This window comes from Phoenix dactylifera, chromosome 10 (genome assembly GCF_009389715.1).
Source record: "Phoenix dactylifera cultivar Barhee BC4 chromosome 10, palm_55x_up_171113_PBpolish2nd_filt_p, whole genome shotgun sequence".
NCBI classification, from domain to species: domain Eukaryota; kingdom Viridiplantae; phylum Streptophyta; class Magnoliopsida; order Arecales; family Arecaceae; genus Phoenix; species Phoenix dactylifera.
The window spans coordinates 13735826-13752188 of NC_052401.1; the positions used below are offsets into that span (position 1 = coordinate 13735826).

The 16363-nt window shown below is 41.8% G+C and overlaps 1 protein-coding gene across 1 annotated transcript; it reads right to left on the bottom strand.

Annotated features, from left to right (window-relative positions):
* Positions 1 to 5177: 5177 nt before the first annotated feature.
* On the bottom strand, positions 5178 to 9065 carry LOC103697856 (glycerophosphodiester phosphodiesterase GDPD1, chloroplastic-like). The gene is made up of 7 exons (XM_008779796.4): positions 8692 to 9065; positions 8378 to 8559; positions 6707 to 6766; positions 6315 to 6596; positions 6103 to 6198; positions 5810 to 6006; positions 5178 to 5722 (listed from the first exon to the last, which is right to left on the bottom strand). The coding sequence occupies exons 1-7, from the start codon at positions 8786 to 8788 to the stop codon at positions 5485 to 5487; spliced, it is 1152 nt and encodes a 383-aa protein (XP_008778018.2). The 5' UTR covers positions 8789 to 9065; the 3' UTR covers positions 5178 to 5484.
* Positions 9066 to 16363: the final 7298 nt, after the last annotated feature.

A 16363-nucleotide genomic window follows, 5' to 3' on the forward strand; every position in this document is an offset into this window, starting at 1 on the left:
CCACTAGTAACATCTAGCAGCATATAGTGGCAACCCAGCAAAACGGAATAGATGAACCTCTAAGTGCAGTTAGCGTATGATACAATACCTCTATCGTGGATTCCGACAAGATGAAGATTATGGATAATTCGTCAAACCTCATCGTCTGTCGTATGTCAAATATATTTGACTCAAGTTCGAGATTGAAAAACTCTTTTTTCAAAACTGCCCTGGTCAAGGTCTTTCGAACTTAGTCTCATAAATCACATAGAATCACTCTAAATATCAAGATCGATAAATCCCATCTAGATGCAACCCTAATCCGACGGTGAACCTACTACAACTAATTTGCACCACAAGGACCCTTAGGGCCCATATTTATGTGCTCGTCAAACTACAGCAACCTCACCGTGATTAGTTGAGGCATCGCAGGTCTAAGTACTAGCCATAAAACTACAGCATCAAGTAAGTCACTAACGAGTGGATAGACATTCAAGTGACTTCTTGCTTTAGTCACGCTCAGTATCCTTGTTCTCTAACAAGCACTTACACAATCACTCCAGTATCCCTACACTGTAAACTCAAGACTCGTCCAACAAGAAAAGTGATCTGTGCACTAATCTTATCAGATCGATCACCATCCTTCGTGATGATCCATCGCTCATAAGCAATTCAGAAATTAACTACCTAATAATAGACGTCTTAAATTCTCAATTCTTGAGAATATGTGTTATCATCTTATTAATTTCTAGGACGATTCATGGACACATAACAACATGAATGAACAAATTGGCCAATCTTATTAATCAATAAAAAAAGGTTAAGTACAAATTTTATGTCCTAGAATAATTATAATGCGTCTGCCAAATTGGCTTTTAGAGTATACTTTTAACAAGAGTAACTCGTGAGAGCCTAACATTCAATAGCCTTCAATACAATAGCAACTACCACTTCTAATATTATGTTATGTTGCAATACTTTATGACTGCAACATATAATCGAGCAATATTAGAAGTGAGAGTAGCAATCATGCACCATAGTCCATCATTTAGTCGCATGTCATTGACATAAAACATTGCATCTTAATCATTTCAAAAGAGTCTGCCATGAGTCCTCTCGGTGGCTGCACACTTCGGGGCACATCTAGAAACTAATCCACTATGGATGGTTTGTGGGTCAGAGTACACTAAAATCGGAGGTTTCTTTTGCCTCAAAGTAGTGTGAAAAGTCACATTCAATCATTTTATACCTGGTTGTCGCTCAATGGCTGAATCGTAGAGGCTTTTCTTTTGTAAAGAAGGATGAAAAAGAGATACTTGGGTTGTCCCTCTAAAGCTGAATTATTGGGCCACCATGCGTTTCGATAGCCAATACACTTTAATTATTAGGCCTCCACCCACCTAAATAAAAGCCCCATGCTTTCCACGAGGACCCAACAAGCGGTGATCATCTGTAGAACGTGTTACTCTGTCTCTTTCTCTCTCTCACTCAAAAATAAGGACCCAAGGGATTATCTTATTACAGGTTTAACATCACTCAAAATGAGGACCCAAGGGTTTATCTTATTACAGGTTCAACATGGATTGGCTTCAGCTATGAGATTGTCCTACATCCATCCCTTTTGCTTTGCAAGCCCAATCCATTTAACTGGTTGAATCAAAAAGAAGGGACTTGACTTGATCTGAACTTCTGATCTAAAACTTTCATGTCCAATTAAGTCATTTCTGTTGGGCTGGAATCAGTTAGGTCTTTAACCCTTCAATAATTGGCCACTGGCAAAGGAGAGAGAGGTGCCAACCAACTAACCAAATGATAGCTGGATTCTTCCTTCTTAAAATCTTATTTTTTCACAAATATAATTCATTTGTTATTATTATTATTTTCCTCTATGTTAGGCAGGTTGGCTAAAATCCAACCCATGCTTACAAAAGTCACCTAATTAATGGTTTTTATTTTCTGAGACAATCAAATAGGATTTCAGATTGAGCAATTTTTAACCAATTTGAATCCAAACTGATCAGAACCCAATTGGACTTGCCCATATTGCCGAACCTAGAGCTGTTCTGCAATATGCATGCGTGATTAGGGTGCAAATGGGTTGGATCGGGTCCTAAGTGACCCCGACCCGATCCGAATTTTTGTTCGGGTCCTAATTTTGGACCCAGACCCGACCCATTTGAAGATCGGGTCGGGTCGGGTCGGGTCCGGGTCGGATCCGGATCGGGTCCGGATCCGAGCCGGGTCGGGTTCGGGTCCGATCGGATCCATTTTTTTTTTGTGTTTTAGAAAAAATTTGGACAAATCTAATTTGTTCGTATCATAATTATGAGGTGCTGGGTGACCCATGACTTGCAATTGACCTCCAGTCAGAACAAATGACCCATGACTTACTAACTAAGTCGGTCTACAAGCCAAATTTCATATCACACTATTTTTTATCTATATGACTGATTGGACGGAACTTGGTGTCTCCCAGCTCCCCTCTCACGAGGACAAAAAAAATTCCAAAATCCACTTCCATTGCAGAAAACTGGCGCGACCCATATTCAGTTCAGTGTTCCCTCACTTCCTCTCTACAAAAGCTAAAAGAAACAAAAACCAGAAAACAGAAGGTAAAAAAAAAAAGCCAGCTACCGAGACACCAGAGGTATCAACAGTGTAATAGATCGAGAGAGAATCCTATCCCCCCCCCCCTCTCTCTTCGGGTCCATTCGGGTCGGGTCCGTTCGGTAAATCCAGACTCGACTCACAAAATGATTCGGATCACAATTTTAGGATCCAACCCGGACCCGCGGATCCTAAAATTCGGATCGGGTCGGGTCTACACGGATCGGGTCGGGTCGGATCTCGGATCGACCCGACCCATTTGCAGCCTTACGTGAGATCCGCTCAGACCAAATTCCTTAAGAACCGATTGAAGTCCAGGGTCCACAGCATATGAGTCTAAACTGCAGATACACGTCCGAACCGAGTTGCACCCTTGAGATTGCCAAAACCTCCCCTTCCTTGGGAAACATGGCATGTTGTCAGCAGTGTGAATTGAAGATGATTCCTAGATCATTGTCATTTCGATCAAGGATCGGGCGATGGACAGCTTCAGTACATCTTTGTCTACGAGAGATTTGGAACATGGAAGACTCTGTGCACCATTATCAACCAGCCAACTTGCTTGCGAATTTCAGTAATTCTATAGAAGGTCTGATCATTTCCTCCTGGCCCTTTCAGTGCATTTGCTGTGGTGCCAGGGGTGTCTTCTTCTATCATATTTACTTGGGCTTCAGTCTTTATCTACCAGAATAAAGAGAAATAAGAACTTTAAATGATTTAACAAACATTTTCACTGTTTTCACAATATCAAGCTTTTGTTATGATGCATGACGGCCTAAATTTCTTCTCTTTTCTTCCTCGCCGTGTCGCCATAGCTGAGCTCCGTCGTCCCCAAAACCCTCTCATTTTCCCTCAAAATCCCCGATTACCCTGTTTTTCCCATGCTCCGAGCATAGCTGCCGCTAATTTCATCCACTGCCACTGTCGCTTGCCGGTGAGTTCCCCACCCTCTTACCGCTCCCTCGCGCCACCGCTGGACTACCATCCTTCTACTCTTCCCTCTCTTCCTCTAGCTTTCCTTCTTCCCTCTCTTCCTCTTCCTTTCCTTCTTCCCTCTCTTCCTCTTCCTTTTCTTCTTCTTCTTCCTCCTTTAGATTCTTTCTTTTCTTCCTATATTTTTTTCTTATTTATTATTTTCCCCCAAAAAAAGCACCCATCTCCTGATCGGGTCCACATTACAGCTAGATTTAGACCTTTCCTTGACAGTCGACCAGACCACCCGAATACTTTAGTCTCTTTGTCTCTCACTAATTTGAAGGCTAACTGGATAATTTATTTTGATCAGAGCTATAATTGCAGAGGTACATTGAGTCTAGCGACTGGGCCATGTATCAAAATTTGTGATTAGTCTACTAGAACGATTTTTAAATCTGATTAAATCTTGACAACAAGTTTCCTCTACTTTCGGTGATTTTCTGATGCATGCATGTATTAATTTAAAATTCATATTTATTGATGTTGAATGAAAAATTGAGAAAAATATTTAAATATTTAAAAATTGAAAATTTTGGAAAATATGCATGATTATGAATATTATGGATAAAAAGGGTAATTCAAAAATTATGGATTAAGCATAAATTATTTTAGATTAATGATTACAAAAATAATGAATTATTTGCATAATTCAAAATTTTGATAGGAGATGATATCCCTGTTTTGATACTGCATAATATTTGTAAAGAGATGATTACTTGTGTTTTAATTTTGCATGAGAGGAATTAGTCTTCTTATTTTTGGAAATAAGATGTGAAAATTCTCGTTGATACTTTATGTTGTTAAAAACAAGTATGTTTACGAGAAACTAGTTGTTATGGATAATTTGAAAAAGTTTATAGTTTGATTATAATTCAGGTCTAGCCAAATAGGACTGATCTTTGGCTATATATTAGAAATTAGTTTCTTTCGGGCCTAGCTAGGGGGCGCTGGTCACTGGTAGGGCTAATCCTTTCGGGCCTAGCCAATCGGTGCTAATTGCTAGCACATGCTAATAGATCTTGTGTTTTATTTTCAGAACTAGTCTCTTTGCCTATCATAAGCTTAAATGTGATCATGTGATTCAAAGTTAGTTTCCTTTCAGACTTAGCCAATGGGTTCTGATCACTAGCATATGCTCATAGATTGCCATAGTTATCAAATAATAAGAGAGAGTGTATGATTTATAGTTATACATGGCATATTTTGAAAAAAAAATTATGCTGATAAATGCATCTTAGCATTGTTAAATTGTGCACGATCTTACTAGAGATTTTGGAAGCTTACTAGGCCGTAAAACTCATTATCTCTTTTCTTTTTTACAGATGCAGAACTTAACAATGAGGAGCTTAGAGTTTAGAAAATATTTGATTAGTGTTTTTTAGAATAATTTGATGTATTCTTATTATTAGTGATTGTGGATTATTAAATAAATACATTAGTTTATATGTTCCTAGTACTGCTTGGATTTGGAATGACATATATGTGTATGAATCGAAAGGCTGCCCTTGCATATCCTATAGGGTTAACCCTAAAGATGTACAGCTGGTTGTCCCGTGCTTGGCTCGAGCCTTCGCGTCGGGGCATGACAGTTCTCTTGGCTCTCAATTCCAATAGCAAACTAAAATACATTGACCGTATTGGATAACTCTATCAAAAATAATTTGTTCAAATCATCAATCCACTATTAACAGCTCCATCCACATCACTCCAATATGCTCACCTTTTCAGCTTTAGAACACTATGACCATGATACCCAGAAAGAGAGGAAAAAATAAGAGGCTCAGCATACAAAAGCCGTGGTGTTCATTCTATTAAGAGTAGGAGGAGATCTCATCTTCGATGCATACGAGTACGATAGAATTCTATACAACAACGTAAGTACCTAGAAAGGCTTAGACTAGTGGCAACAACAACATTGCTTGACTAATGTTGCACCAATTCAGGTATGAGCCGCATCAAAAACGAAAGCTCGCGCTGCGAGAACTCTGGCTTTGTTGCCACCTTTGCCTTTCCCTCCCTTACTGAATTAGACAGGCTTTCATCTCCCGTCTTCTCCGGGTTAATGAAATCTGAAACAGCTTCAGTGATCTCTTGAACCAAATCAACAATAGCACCATTGATTCCCATCAAATGCTGCATATATACTGCCTCTGGAACATTGCTGCAGACAAACAAAATTGGATTGGTGACACCAAACTAACAAAACCCGAAATTTTTCTCGATCAGAGTAATGTCAGTAAATGCTTACTTTAGTTGACCATAGGTTAAGAGTGCCAGATTGGATTCTTTTATTCTAGGAATCAACGATGGATTTCTAAAGATGGCTTTAACTTCAGATACTATCCCTTGCAGGCCGCCTGCCAAGCACAACTTAATGGCCTCATCCAAAGAATTCCTCCTCACATCACTGTAGATCTCTGATCCACCATTTGTAAGGAAAAACACCTGTTTGAAAATTCAGGAAATCAAAAGGTCAATTACTTAACTCTAAGTCTTTCCAAGTTATAATTATAAGTTTGGAGGAATGGAAGATCCACTTACAGGGTAAGTGCCCTGCAATTTCCTTATCAATTGTGCTGCATCAGGTTGGAAGCTTGAGAAGATTATTGGTCTTTCGTTAGCGTACTTGTAGACCACCTGCCGACAATAATGTACTAAAATTAAGAACAACCATATTCACAAGAACAATTTTTTTTAAAAAAATAAGAAGAAATAAATTTGATTAGAAGTTCATAGGGATGAAATGTACACACTTGTAAAATTACTTGGAGAATGTGAGTAAGCTGTTCTTCTTGGTAGACAAGACTGTCATCAAATTTCAGCTCAATGTTGAACCCGAGATGCGAATCAACCCCCTGAAATACTTCTTCCAAAGTGCAGAGAGGGTCATCGACTTCCACATTCCAATGAAACACCGTCCCATCCTTGGTTTTTCTGAGTAATGGTTTTCCCACCTTCCCAGACTCTCTCTGGGGCCCATAAGAGAGGAATTCATCCAACGTAAGATCAGTCACACGCTTCTCAGATATATCGCCCTGGATGATCAGAAGCCAAAAAAGAAAGATTAATTAACAGAAAAGATTAAGAAACAATACTTAAATGTGATTATGGATGGAAAAAAAAAAGTAAAGAGAGAGAATCTTACATCCTCTTCTGTGAGTATAAAGTTGTCGTGGAAGATAATTGGGCAATCATCTTTGGTCACCTACAAAAATCACATTCATGGTTCTCTTCTAAGGTTCTTCGCGCACCCAATAATTTTTTTAAGAAAAGAAGAAAAGGAGAAAACCCACAAAGATAAAGAAATCAGTGCCTTGATTTGGTGTGATGTAAAAATTGGCGAATAAAAGCAAAGAAAATACTACATGGCAATGAAAATAATGATGTTACATGTATGGACCAAGAGCAATACTCTCTCTCTCTCTGTCTCTCTCTCACACAATGAAACCTCCTCAAAGGTTACCAGGGGCAACAAGTTAATACATTTTCCCCAAGAGTAGGCTGCCCCCATTAGTGAATTACTATCTAAAATAACCAAGTTATTAATAGCAGAAAAAAAAAACTTTTTGGTGCAAAATTATAGAAGATTTTTCTAACTATAGCAGCCTCAAGTTGTTGAGACTAGGCCATGGAGAACCTGAGGATTTTCACATCTTTCTTCTAATGAAGATCTAATACTAGTACAACTAACAGAAGCGATATCTATCTACAACAAGACCACTTATTATTGAAGTCACACCCCACAGAATCATATGGTCCCTCGCTCCACCTGCATCCCAGATGTGGGCCAGAGGTCATCAAAAGTTATCCTTTTGAAAACGGTGGTTACCAAAACCGAATGCTCGACGACAAAGACTCACGTCAAGCTTGCCGTTCAATCAAAAACCATCCAACGGAGTTCCCCTTTTTCAGAAAAACAAATGTGACATCACCTTCTATATCTTTTGCGCAAAAAAAATAGTTGATATTTGGTTGCCATGTGGATTGTTGAATTGAATCCTGCACGTATTTCTATGTACTTCATTTTTTATTTTACAACGGATCTATATGCTAATCTCCCACTTGCTGAATCAATAGAAAGAATACTAAAAAATGATAGAAAAATAGAAGCATGCCCAATTGAGAGGATCTCCCCAGAATGATAGGTAGCAAAAGAGACGATCCAACCGACAGTTTTGTTCGTCTCATAAAACACGGCCTGAAATATACAATACCCCCTTCAAATTTCTTCATTCAGCAGATTCAGAACAACTTCCTTTGCGCCACAAACACACTCCCAACCCCATTTGCAACTTTTTCTCTAACAAATGCAGACGAAATTTTTGTTTCGATCTTGGCCTCATGCAACTCCCCTGGTTACTCCCTGTCCCGACGTAAAAGCTAAGCGGCACAAGAAGCTTTTCCGGCCACGACAAGATACAGCTGTCACGCTGTTCAGGAGGAAGGACAGCAAAACGTCCTACCCACAAACCACTATAACCGCATACTCAACCCTTTCTAAAAGTTAAAAATAGAATGAAATAAAGAATAAAATGCCTTAGCTCCGTGGATAGCTAAACTACCATAGAAGATTGGTCCAAAACGCTATCCAACGGTCCAGATCGCATCACGGATGAGGCAACTCGAGACACAACCACGTCGCCTCATCAAACCGCTGATTCACGATTGACGAGGAGCCGCGGCGATTCACCGGCGAAGCCACGCGTTGATAAAAAGAATTCAAAAGATAAAAGAACACGGCAACTAGAAACTAACGACGGCGAAGAGGAAGATCGGAGAATTAACGGGAAATGGATGACGGCGTGTGTTTATATACCTGGACGTCGAACTCGACGAAGTCGACTGGAAAACGACCGGCGACGTTGAAGGAGAGGATGGAGTTCTCTTTAATCTCCTTCATCCGGCGGTCTGGCGACGCCAAAGCGTTCATCCCCTTCCCCCGGTGCCCGATGACGACGAACTTCGCCGGTTTGAACGCCGACTTCACCCCCTCCGTCCCTGTTCACAGCATCCAATACCTCAGCTAAATCCAACCCAAAATCGAATGTGCCCAATTGTTCAAAACAATCAAGAGAGAGATTACAAAAAGAAAAGATTGATCTTTCTCTGTTTTTAATTAGCTTTTGATACCTTTGGGGAGACAGGAGGAGGAGAGGGCGAGGGTGGGGCCCTTGGGGACCTGGTCGAGACTGGGGACTTCGGAGACGTGAACGGCCTTGAGAGCCATTGATGCTATCAAACTTGGATCAGAAAGTTAGGTTTTGGGGGGATTTGGAGGTGCAGGCGAGGAGTCGAGAGAGGACGGGAGGATTTTAAAGAGGAGCGAAGGGAAGTAGGGAAGGAATATTCGCTATACCGTCGGGGGAAAGGAGGGTTTATGCCGTGAGATATTCAGTGGGACCTACGGTGGACAGCTCGGGTTCCGAAGCTTGATGGGAGACGTAAGACCGGGTTATTCCGTTTGGGTTATGCAGTGTTAGGTTGGGGACTGGAATAAAGATTTGGAGGTGGCAAGGGCTATTTATAATGGTCATGGCCAGGGAGGACCTTCTCAAAGGTTCCTTCGTCCCACTCGTTGAAAAGGGCCGGAGGGTGGGAGGAAGGTGGCGGTGGGATGGAATATGCCGTTGAAGTATTCTATTCTTTTCTCCGGTCTTTTACACGTCAAATCTACGTGCCCACCAGGGACGTACAGATCTTGCTAAATCTAGGAAAGGAAAACGGTTACATTTTAGAATTTTAAGAGGATTTCGCAACACCAATTCATTTTATTTTTATTTTTGAAATATATTATTTTGGATCTATCCTTTTTACGAAAATTGTATTCAACGAGTGTATATTTTTTTTAGTGCAATCAATTTATTTTATATTTATTAGAAAACTTAATACCTCCATGCTCCTAATTGCTATAAGATTGTTTTTCTAATATGCATCAGCATGCACCATGGCATATCTATTATTATAGAATGTTTGAAAATAGAAAAATAATGATTTAGTATTATTGCCGCCAAGGATCGGCTTGACCCAAGCACCGAGCGGAAGAGATGCTGGAGGGCTCTGCAGTTTGGAATAGATGGCTGTCACTGAAGTTCTAGTATGGGACCGAGATCCGATCTTAAAAAGCAAAAAAGTCTCCTTGTTAGAGTATGTCCGACGGGCGACGGAGGACTCTCCGATACCTAAGTCAAGACGATACTTAGAGAATAGACAAGCATTCTCACTGAGTAATAATGTAAATGTTTGTAAAGGTACTAGAGTACTTACTTGAAAGGTCCTTCGAAGAATGGATTCTATAGAAGAAAGCGCGTGTCTGTCACCTAAGAATTCAAGCATGTGGGTCACTGTGATCAGCAGCCTCCGCACGCTTCCAAAATTAGGTGCAGGCTTTTCGCATGCATATCCCGGCTCGCTAGTATCACTAGCATGATTTCAAAAATTGCTTGAGATTATGGGTGTCTTGAAATTTAAAAAGCCATCTGTGCACTTCTAGGCTTTCCATGCAGACTTTGGTTGTCGATTCTGAGGCCTCATTGCAAGCTTTGGTTGGTCGGCCTTCTGTATGGGTTGTGGTTGGTTTCGGTGCATATCACTTGCCCCCCACTTTCATAGTTGTGCTAAGCCTTCTGGCTTGAATAACAAAAGTAGTATCATTGATAAGGCCAACAAGCGAAGGTTGCCCGTGAAGCTAGGTGATCATCATTGGTCCTTTTCGGTACTAGTGCGGAGATTTTTTAGATATTATATTTTTGAGGGGGAGTGGCTGTCCTTGCCATTTTCGAAGCATCGTGATTACAGAAGGGTTTCAACATGCTGATAGATTCTTGGAGTCTGACAATAATTCGAAAGATCGCTTAAGGACGAGCATTCAAGTGACACATGGGCGAGGTAGCTGAGGCATCGTATCGGCATAGGTCACCCAAGTCTCTACAAATAGAGTGGATGGCTGCCACGATCCTTCTACCTTGTCCCTTTCTTTTTTGAAACTTCGAGAGAAAGAAGGCAGTCATAGGGTTATGCGGTCACCCCTTTTGTGCCTCTGTACTAGGATTCGACCTATCCATCCTTTGCTAGGGCCTTTTTCTGGGTTCTCGATAGGTAGTTTCTGCACTTTTAGCTCATTTTGATTCTTCTCCCTTCCTCTTGCCTCGTTTTTGTTCTTCTTTCGCTTGTTTCTTATGGGTTTACCTATTAGAGGCTCGTCTACCAATGCTGAAGGGGTAGATTAGAGTTCTCCTCATCGGGCCTACATGGCTTCGAGAGAAATCCACCCTAATATAAATTTGGGTCCAGAGACCGAAAGAAATATCTTGGAGGAATCTGATCTTGACTGAATTCAGATTGTGTTCTCTATTCCTCAGAATTCACCCTTGAGTTGCCTGGTCCTTTGAATCGGGTGATTTTTTCTGGGGAGAACCAAGTCGCCTTGTACAAGGAATCTCTAAAGGTGAGGCTGAGGCTTCCAATCTCCATGGTCATCGCTGACTTGTTGGCTTAATATCAATTCGTCCCGGCTCAACTCATCCCCAATAGTTGGAGAATGATAGTCAGTTTTTTTTATGTTGTTTGGCTCCAAGGGATCGTCCCTACGGCGGGGATGTTCTGAGCCTTTTGTCAAGTGAAAGCTCATCCTTAGAATAAAGGGTTACAATATTCTTCCTCCTGGTCCTTCGTCTATCTAGAGTTGGAAGGGCCAATTTTTTTTTTTTATGACCTAGACGAATTCTTGGGGTGTCTCAACATGGTGGAGGATAATTCACTAGATTTGGCCCCAGCTATGATCGAGCTGCTCTGAAAGTCAGCTTTGGTAAATACCAGCTTGAGCCCTACTTCCGCCATTAGTATGTTTTCTTGACTCACCTTGTCTTTTATTGATATTTCTCCTTTGATTGACTTAGTCTTCCTTTGTGTCTGTAGTGATGAAGTTCGAAGTAACTGAGTTATTCAGCTCTTCAAGGAAGAGGAGATTTGGAGAGGCTAGTTCCTCCTCAACTAGGAGGAGGAAGAAAGCGATGATAGGCTCAATTGCCATCAAGGTCGGGCCTTTTACTGCATTAGGTTTCGTTGTCAGGGTCGAGGAGAGGCCTCTTAGAGGAGAATCACTGGAGGTGGAGGTGATCATGACTCCTCCCCTCTCTATACATCCACCTGCCATGGAGGCCGACCCGAGACCACTCCTAGTCGATGCCTCTAAGTTCATCCAGTGGTCGGTTTTGCAGCAATTACAGTTTTTGTGATGGCTCTAGAAGTCGTTTCTACCATATCAGCTGTGTCAAACTCAAACCCATCTTCAATGGCCCATCTTGGGGGGCCTCATACTTCTGCACCTATCCTAGATACTACTGCACCTCCGACAGTGACATTTGAACCAATTTCCTCTCTAGACATTGGGGGTGCTCCCGTGTCTACATCTTAATCCCAGCCTGTTTCATGGAGCGCGGAGTCAAGGGTCTTGTGGCCAAATTTGTCCATAAGGATCTTCAATTTAGTGCTTCACAGGGGTGACCCCCTGGTCATGTAGGACATGGTCCAAAGATTTATACTCCTTAAGGATGAAGAGGAACTTCGAAGAAAGCCGTTGGAGAACATGCTCACCTCGACGTGCTGCACTACCATCGAGGTAATAGGGCCGACCCTGTCCCTTCTGAGTTCTCTCTTTTTCCTCTCCTTTCTTTTTTCTTTTTTTTTTGAGGAGAGTAACTATTTTTCTTTTCTTATTTACAGGTGATGTATGCCACTAGGGTGCTTATTGAGGACATTCACTTCTGCCAGTGGAGATCGGAGGGCACCAACTGCCACCTCTAGGAGGTCGAGAGTGAGAGGGCCTATGCTGAGGAGCAGACGGCGGCAGAAGAGAGAAAGGAGGCAGAGGCACATGTTCGCCTCCTTGGTGCTAGAGTAAAGACTTCCAAGGCCGAGCTGAGTTGGGTGGCGGCAAAGCTCTAAGGAATGTAGGGGACCATCGATGAGAAAAGGGTCTATGTCAGGAGGGAGGCCAAGAAGGACTCACCTGAAGGATGCAATCATTGCGGTCGAGTTTCGAACCTATTAGGCTGAGGAGAGGTTCACCTTGACATGAGGCAAAGATGCCAATTTGAGGAGAGGGCTGACCTTGCCGAGAGGGAGGCCATGCAGGCTAAAGAGGAGGCTTTTCGTGCTAAGGAGAAGGTCCAACGTGCTATTGTGGAGTACAAGGCTTCTAAATAGTATCCACAATGAGACATTGGAGGCCACTAGAGATTTCTTCAAAAAGGGATTCACCATTTGCTAAGGGAAGGTTAGCAAACTACTTCCCAAGATTGATCTCTGTTCAATCACTTTCTTAGGGGAGTGTTCCGATGGGGGAGTCTTCTTCCAGATGATTGAGAGTGAAGCTGAAGAGGAGGAGGAAGAAGAAGAAGAAGAAGAATAGAGGGTAGAGGAATAGAGTTATTATCTAGCTTAGTGTTTACGAGCTATAATTTTATAATTTTCTTTTGCCTCCATCATTTTTGTAATCCTCCTTTGCATTGGATGAATGAAGTTCTCTTTTCATTTTTCATCTGTTCATTTGATTTTCTCCAAGTGTCCGGCTTGATTGATAGACTTTTCCCCGACTGTTTACTCAATTTGAGGTGAGGTTGCTCGATATTTTGATCATCATGTCATCCACTTTCAACCCAAGGTGTGGCTACATAAGGTTGGTTAACAAGGGCATTGTGGTAGGCGCAATAATGGTCTACCCCCTAATCATCATATAGCTAGGTTCTATCCGTTTCTCGACGAGCTGCAAGTGTCATCATGCTAACCAATTTTCGAAGCCCAAGACACTCTCATCAAGTGCGAATTTATTGAGCTTTATTTAAACAATGACCTTGGTTGATGCCATCTTAGCAACCAACTCATGGGGAATGTTTCTTGGATTGAAAGTGCGTCGCCTACGACTTAGAAACTGAACACATGGCCGTGATCGGGCTAAGGATATATTATCTCAGTCGTGCATGCTTTCTACAAATAGAGTAGGAATCCACCTTTCAGGACGAGGGGTCGATTTTTGCAACATGTATTGCTTTCTCTCTTCTTTGCTTGGGCATGAGCGATTGTTCGATCGCTAGATTCGTTTCGACCCTCTGTGATAAAATCTTTATCAGGCCAAGGAGTGATCTGCCAAAGTTGAAGGCAAACTCATCGTTTTCCAAAGTGAGCTACTTGCTGCAGTAGTGGTATCTGGTCAATAGAGGTAGAGGCAAAGCTGAGGATGAGAGTGATCCAGGTGGAAGATGCAGACCTCAAAATTAACAAACTAGCAGTTGGCATGCAAGTCACACCTCTACACGTTGCAAAGGATGGGTGTAAGGTTGCTCCTGTGGTAGGGCGTGAACCTTCAACCATTGCTGAACATGATGAAGTTGAGTCATTGCCAGGGAACATTCAGTCGAGGATTTTTGTATCGCCCCATAATGGGGCCGCAATGGAAGGTGACCGTCGCACTCTTTTTGGATATTGTAGTCAACAAGGTCTTGGCTACCTCTGAATCACCTACATATGTTGTCATTTTTGTAGTCTTTCATATTTTCTTCTCTTTTTTTTTCTGAAAATGGAAGTCTCATACATAACGTGTACATCATATTTTCTTCTTTAAGCATGTACCCCGCTAATAAGTTGGTACCATTGTAATTAGACCCATGGGTAAATAAAGGCCTTCTTTTTTATCCCACTTCCTCTACTCCTTTTATTTCTCTCTTGTTTTTATGGTGCATGGAGCTCTCATCCTCTATTGAGGGTTAAATCTCGAACTCGACATTGAAGATGGTGAGGGACATTCCCCTTATTATTAGTGGTTGCTAGCAATGCCCGTGGGCCATGTTCACCAAAATGTACAACTGATATGCTAATGAGGGTCAATTCTTTGAGAAGCTAGTGCTTTAGCTTAGGCCGCTTCATCATCTTTACTTGGGGTGTAGGAGTCTGAACCTCCACTTGAACTGTCCTAATCTAAAAAAGTCAGTTAGCTTGTCAAGTCTTCAACATGAGGGCTGGAACCTCCACTTAGGTCGTCCTGACTTATGGAGGTTGATTAGCTCGCTAAGCGTTCAATGCAAGGGTTGGTAGCTCCGCTTAGACTGTTCTGGCTTGTAGAGGTCGGTTAGCTTGCGAAGCCTTCGACGCAAGGGCCGATACCTCCTCTTGGACTGTATCAATTTGTGAAGGTCGACTAGCTCGCCAAACCTTTGGCACGAGGGCCAGTAGCTTCGTTCAGGCTATTCTAACTAGTGGAGGTCGATTAGCTCGCCAAGCTTTTGACTCGAAGGTCGATAGCTCCACTCGAGGCTATCTTGACCTGTGGAGGTCAATTAGATTTCCAAGCCTTTGGCGCAGGAGTTGCTAGCTTCGCTTGGGTTATCTCGACCTGTGGATGTCAATTAGCTCACTAAGCTTTCGGTGCAGGGGCTGGTAGCTCCACTCGGGTTGTCTCGACCTGTGGAGGTTAGTTAGCTAACCAAGCCTTTGTCATAGAGACTAGTAGTTCTGCTTGGGCTATCTCAACCTATCATGTTTGAGGACACCCAGGCCAATAGTGGCTAGAAAGTGCGCTGAACCACGAGTTTAAAGCTTGGCTTGAAACACTGAATTTCTTGCTAAAAGAAGATAATTTCTTTTAATGGACCGGACTTACAGAGCTCATTGATTTGCCCTGCTGATGATACATCTAAAGATTAGCAGAGTTCCATATTTGAGGTATGGGCGTCTCATTTAGGTGCTCAAGATGGTAGGTCTAAGGGCGCACTACTCTAGATACCCTATATAGGCCTTCCTAGTTTGGAAAGATCTTACCTCATTCAACTGGTTACGAGACTTTGGCCCTTCTGAGTACTAGGTCCCTAGGCCGAAAGAACTTAGTTTTCACCCGAATTATAATATTGGGCTACTCACTATTGTGGGTGGCCATACGAAGTAGGGCCCTTTCCTCTAGCCCCAATTTGATGTCATGAGGACCAGTTTGTCCTAGGCACCGAGCGGGAGAGATGCTAGAGAGCTCAACGATGAGTTGCTTGAATCGTACGAAGACATGGTTTGGAATGGATGGTTGTGTTCAAAGTCTTAGTCCACAACCGAGCTCTGACTTAAAACAACAAAGATAAAAAAATTCTCTTGCTAGAGGGTGTTCGATGAAGGACCTCTGATGCCTAAGTTAGAATAATATTTAGAGAACAGAGGAGGTTCTTAGTGGATGACAACGTAATACTCTCTTAGGGCACCAGAGCACATACTTGGAAGGTTCCCCATAGAGTAGATGGTATAGGCGAAGGCAAGCATCTATTATTTATAAATTTGAGCACATGGGTTAGCTATGATTAGAAAAACTCTGCATGATTCAAAAATTAGAAGTAGGTGTTTTACACACAGACATAATTTCAAAAACCACTAGAGATCATGGCCGAGGTGTTGCTAGCTGTGGGGATTTTAAAATTTGAAGAGCCGCCCGCGAGCTTGTTGGCTTGCCATGCGGCGGACTCTAGTTGCAGACTTAAAGGCTTCGTGGCAAGCTTTAGTTGGTCGGCTCTGTGTTTGAAGTCAGTTTCAAGGCAGATCAAGTATAAAAATGATTCATTTTGGCAAAAACAAAAATAAAGTGTTTTTTGCTTGCAAATAATAAAAATAAGAATATGAATAATTTTAAAATTAGTTATGTCAATGATATAGATTTGGTATAATTGGTAAAAAAACTATAACCAAAATTGAAATCCACTATCACCCCTTAAAACTGAAATTGAAACCAAAACTGAAAAGTTTTTGAATAAACAATTGTAACTGCCATAAAAAA

What these genes read in the sequence shown, in the direction of transcription:
- LOC103697856 (XM_008779796.4), bottom strand. Translation starts at nt 8,788, where the DNA reads ATGGCTCTCAAGGCCGTTCACGTCTCCGAAGTCCCCAGTCTCGACCAG. An exon ending in TCGTCGAGTTCGACGTCCAG is followed by an intron (nt 6,767 to 8,377) that starts GTATATAAACAC and finishes TGATTTTTGTAG; the next exon opens with GTGACCAAAGATGATTGCCC. An exon ending in TTCTCCAAGTAATTTTACAA is followed by an intron (nt 6,199 to 6,314) that starts GTGTGTACATTT and finishes TATTGTCGGCAG; the next exon opens with GTGGTCTACAAGTACGCTAA.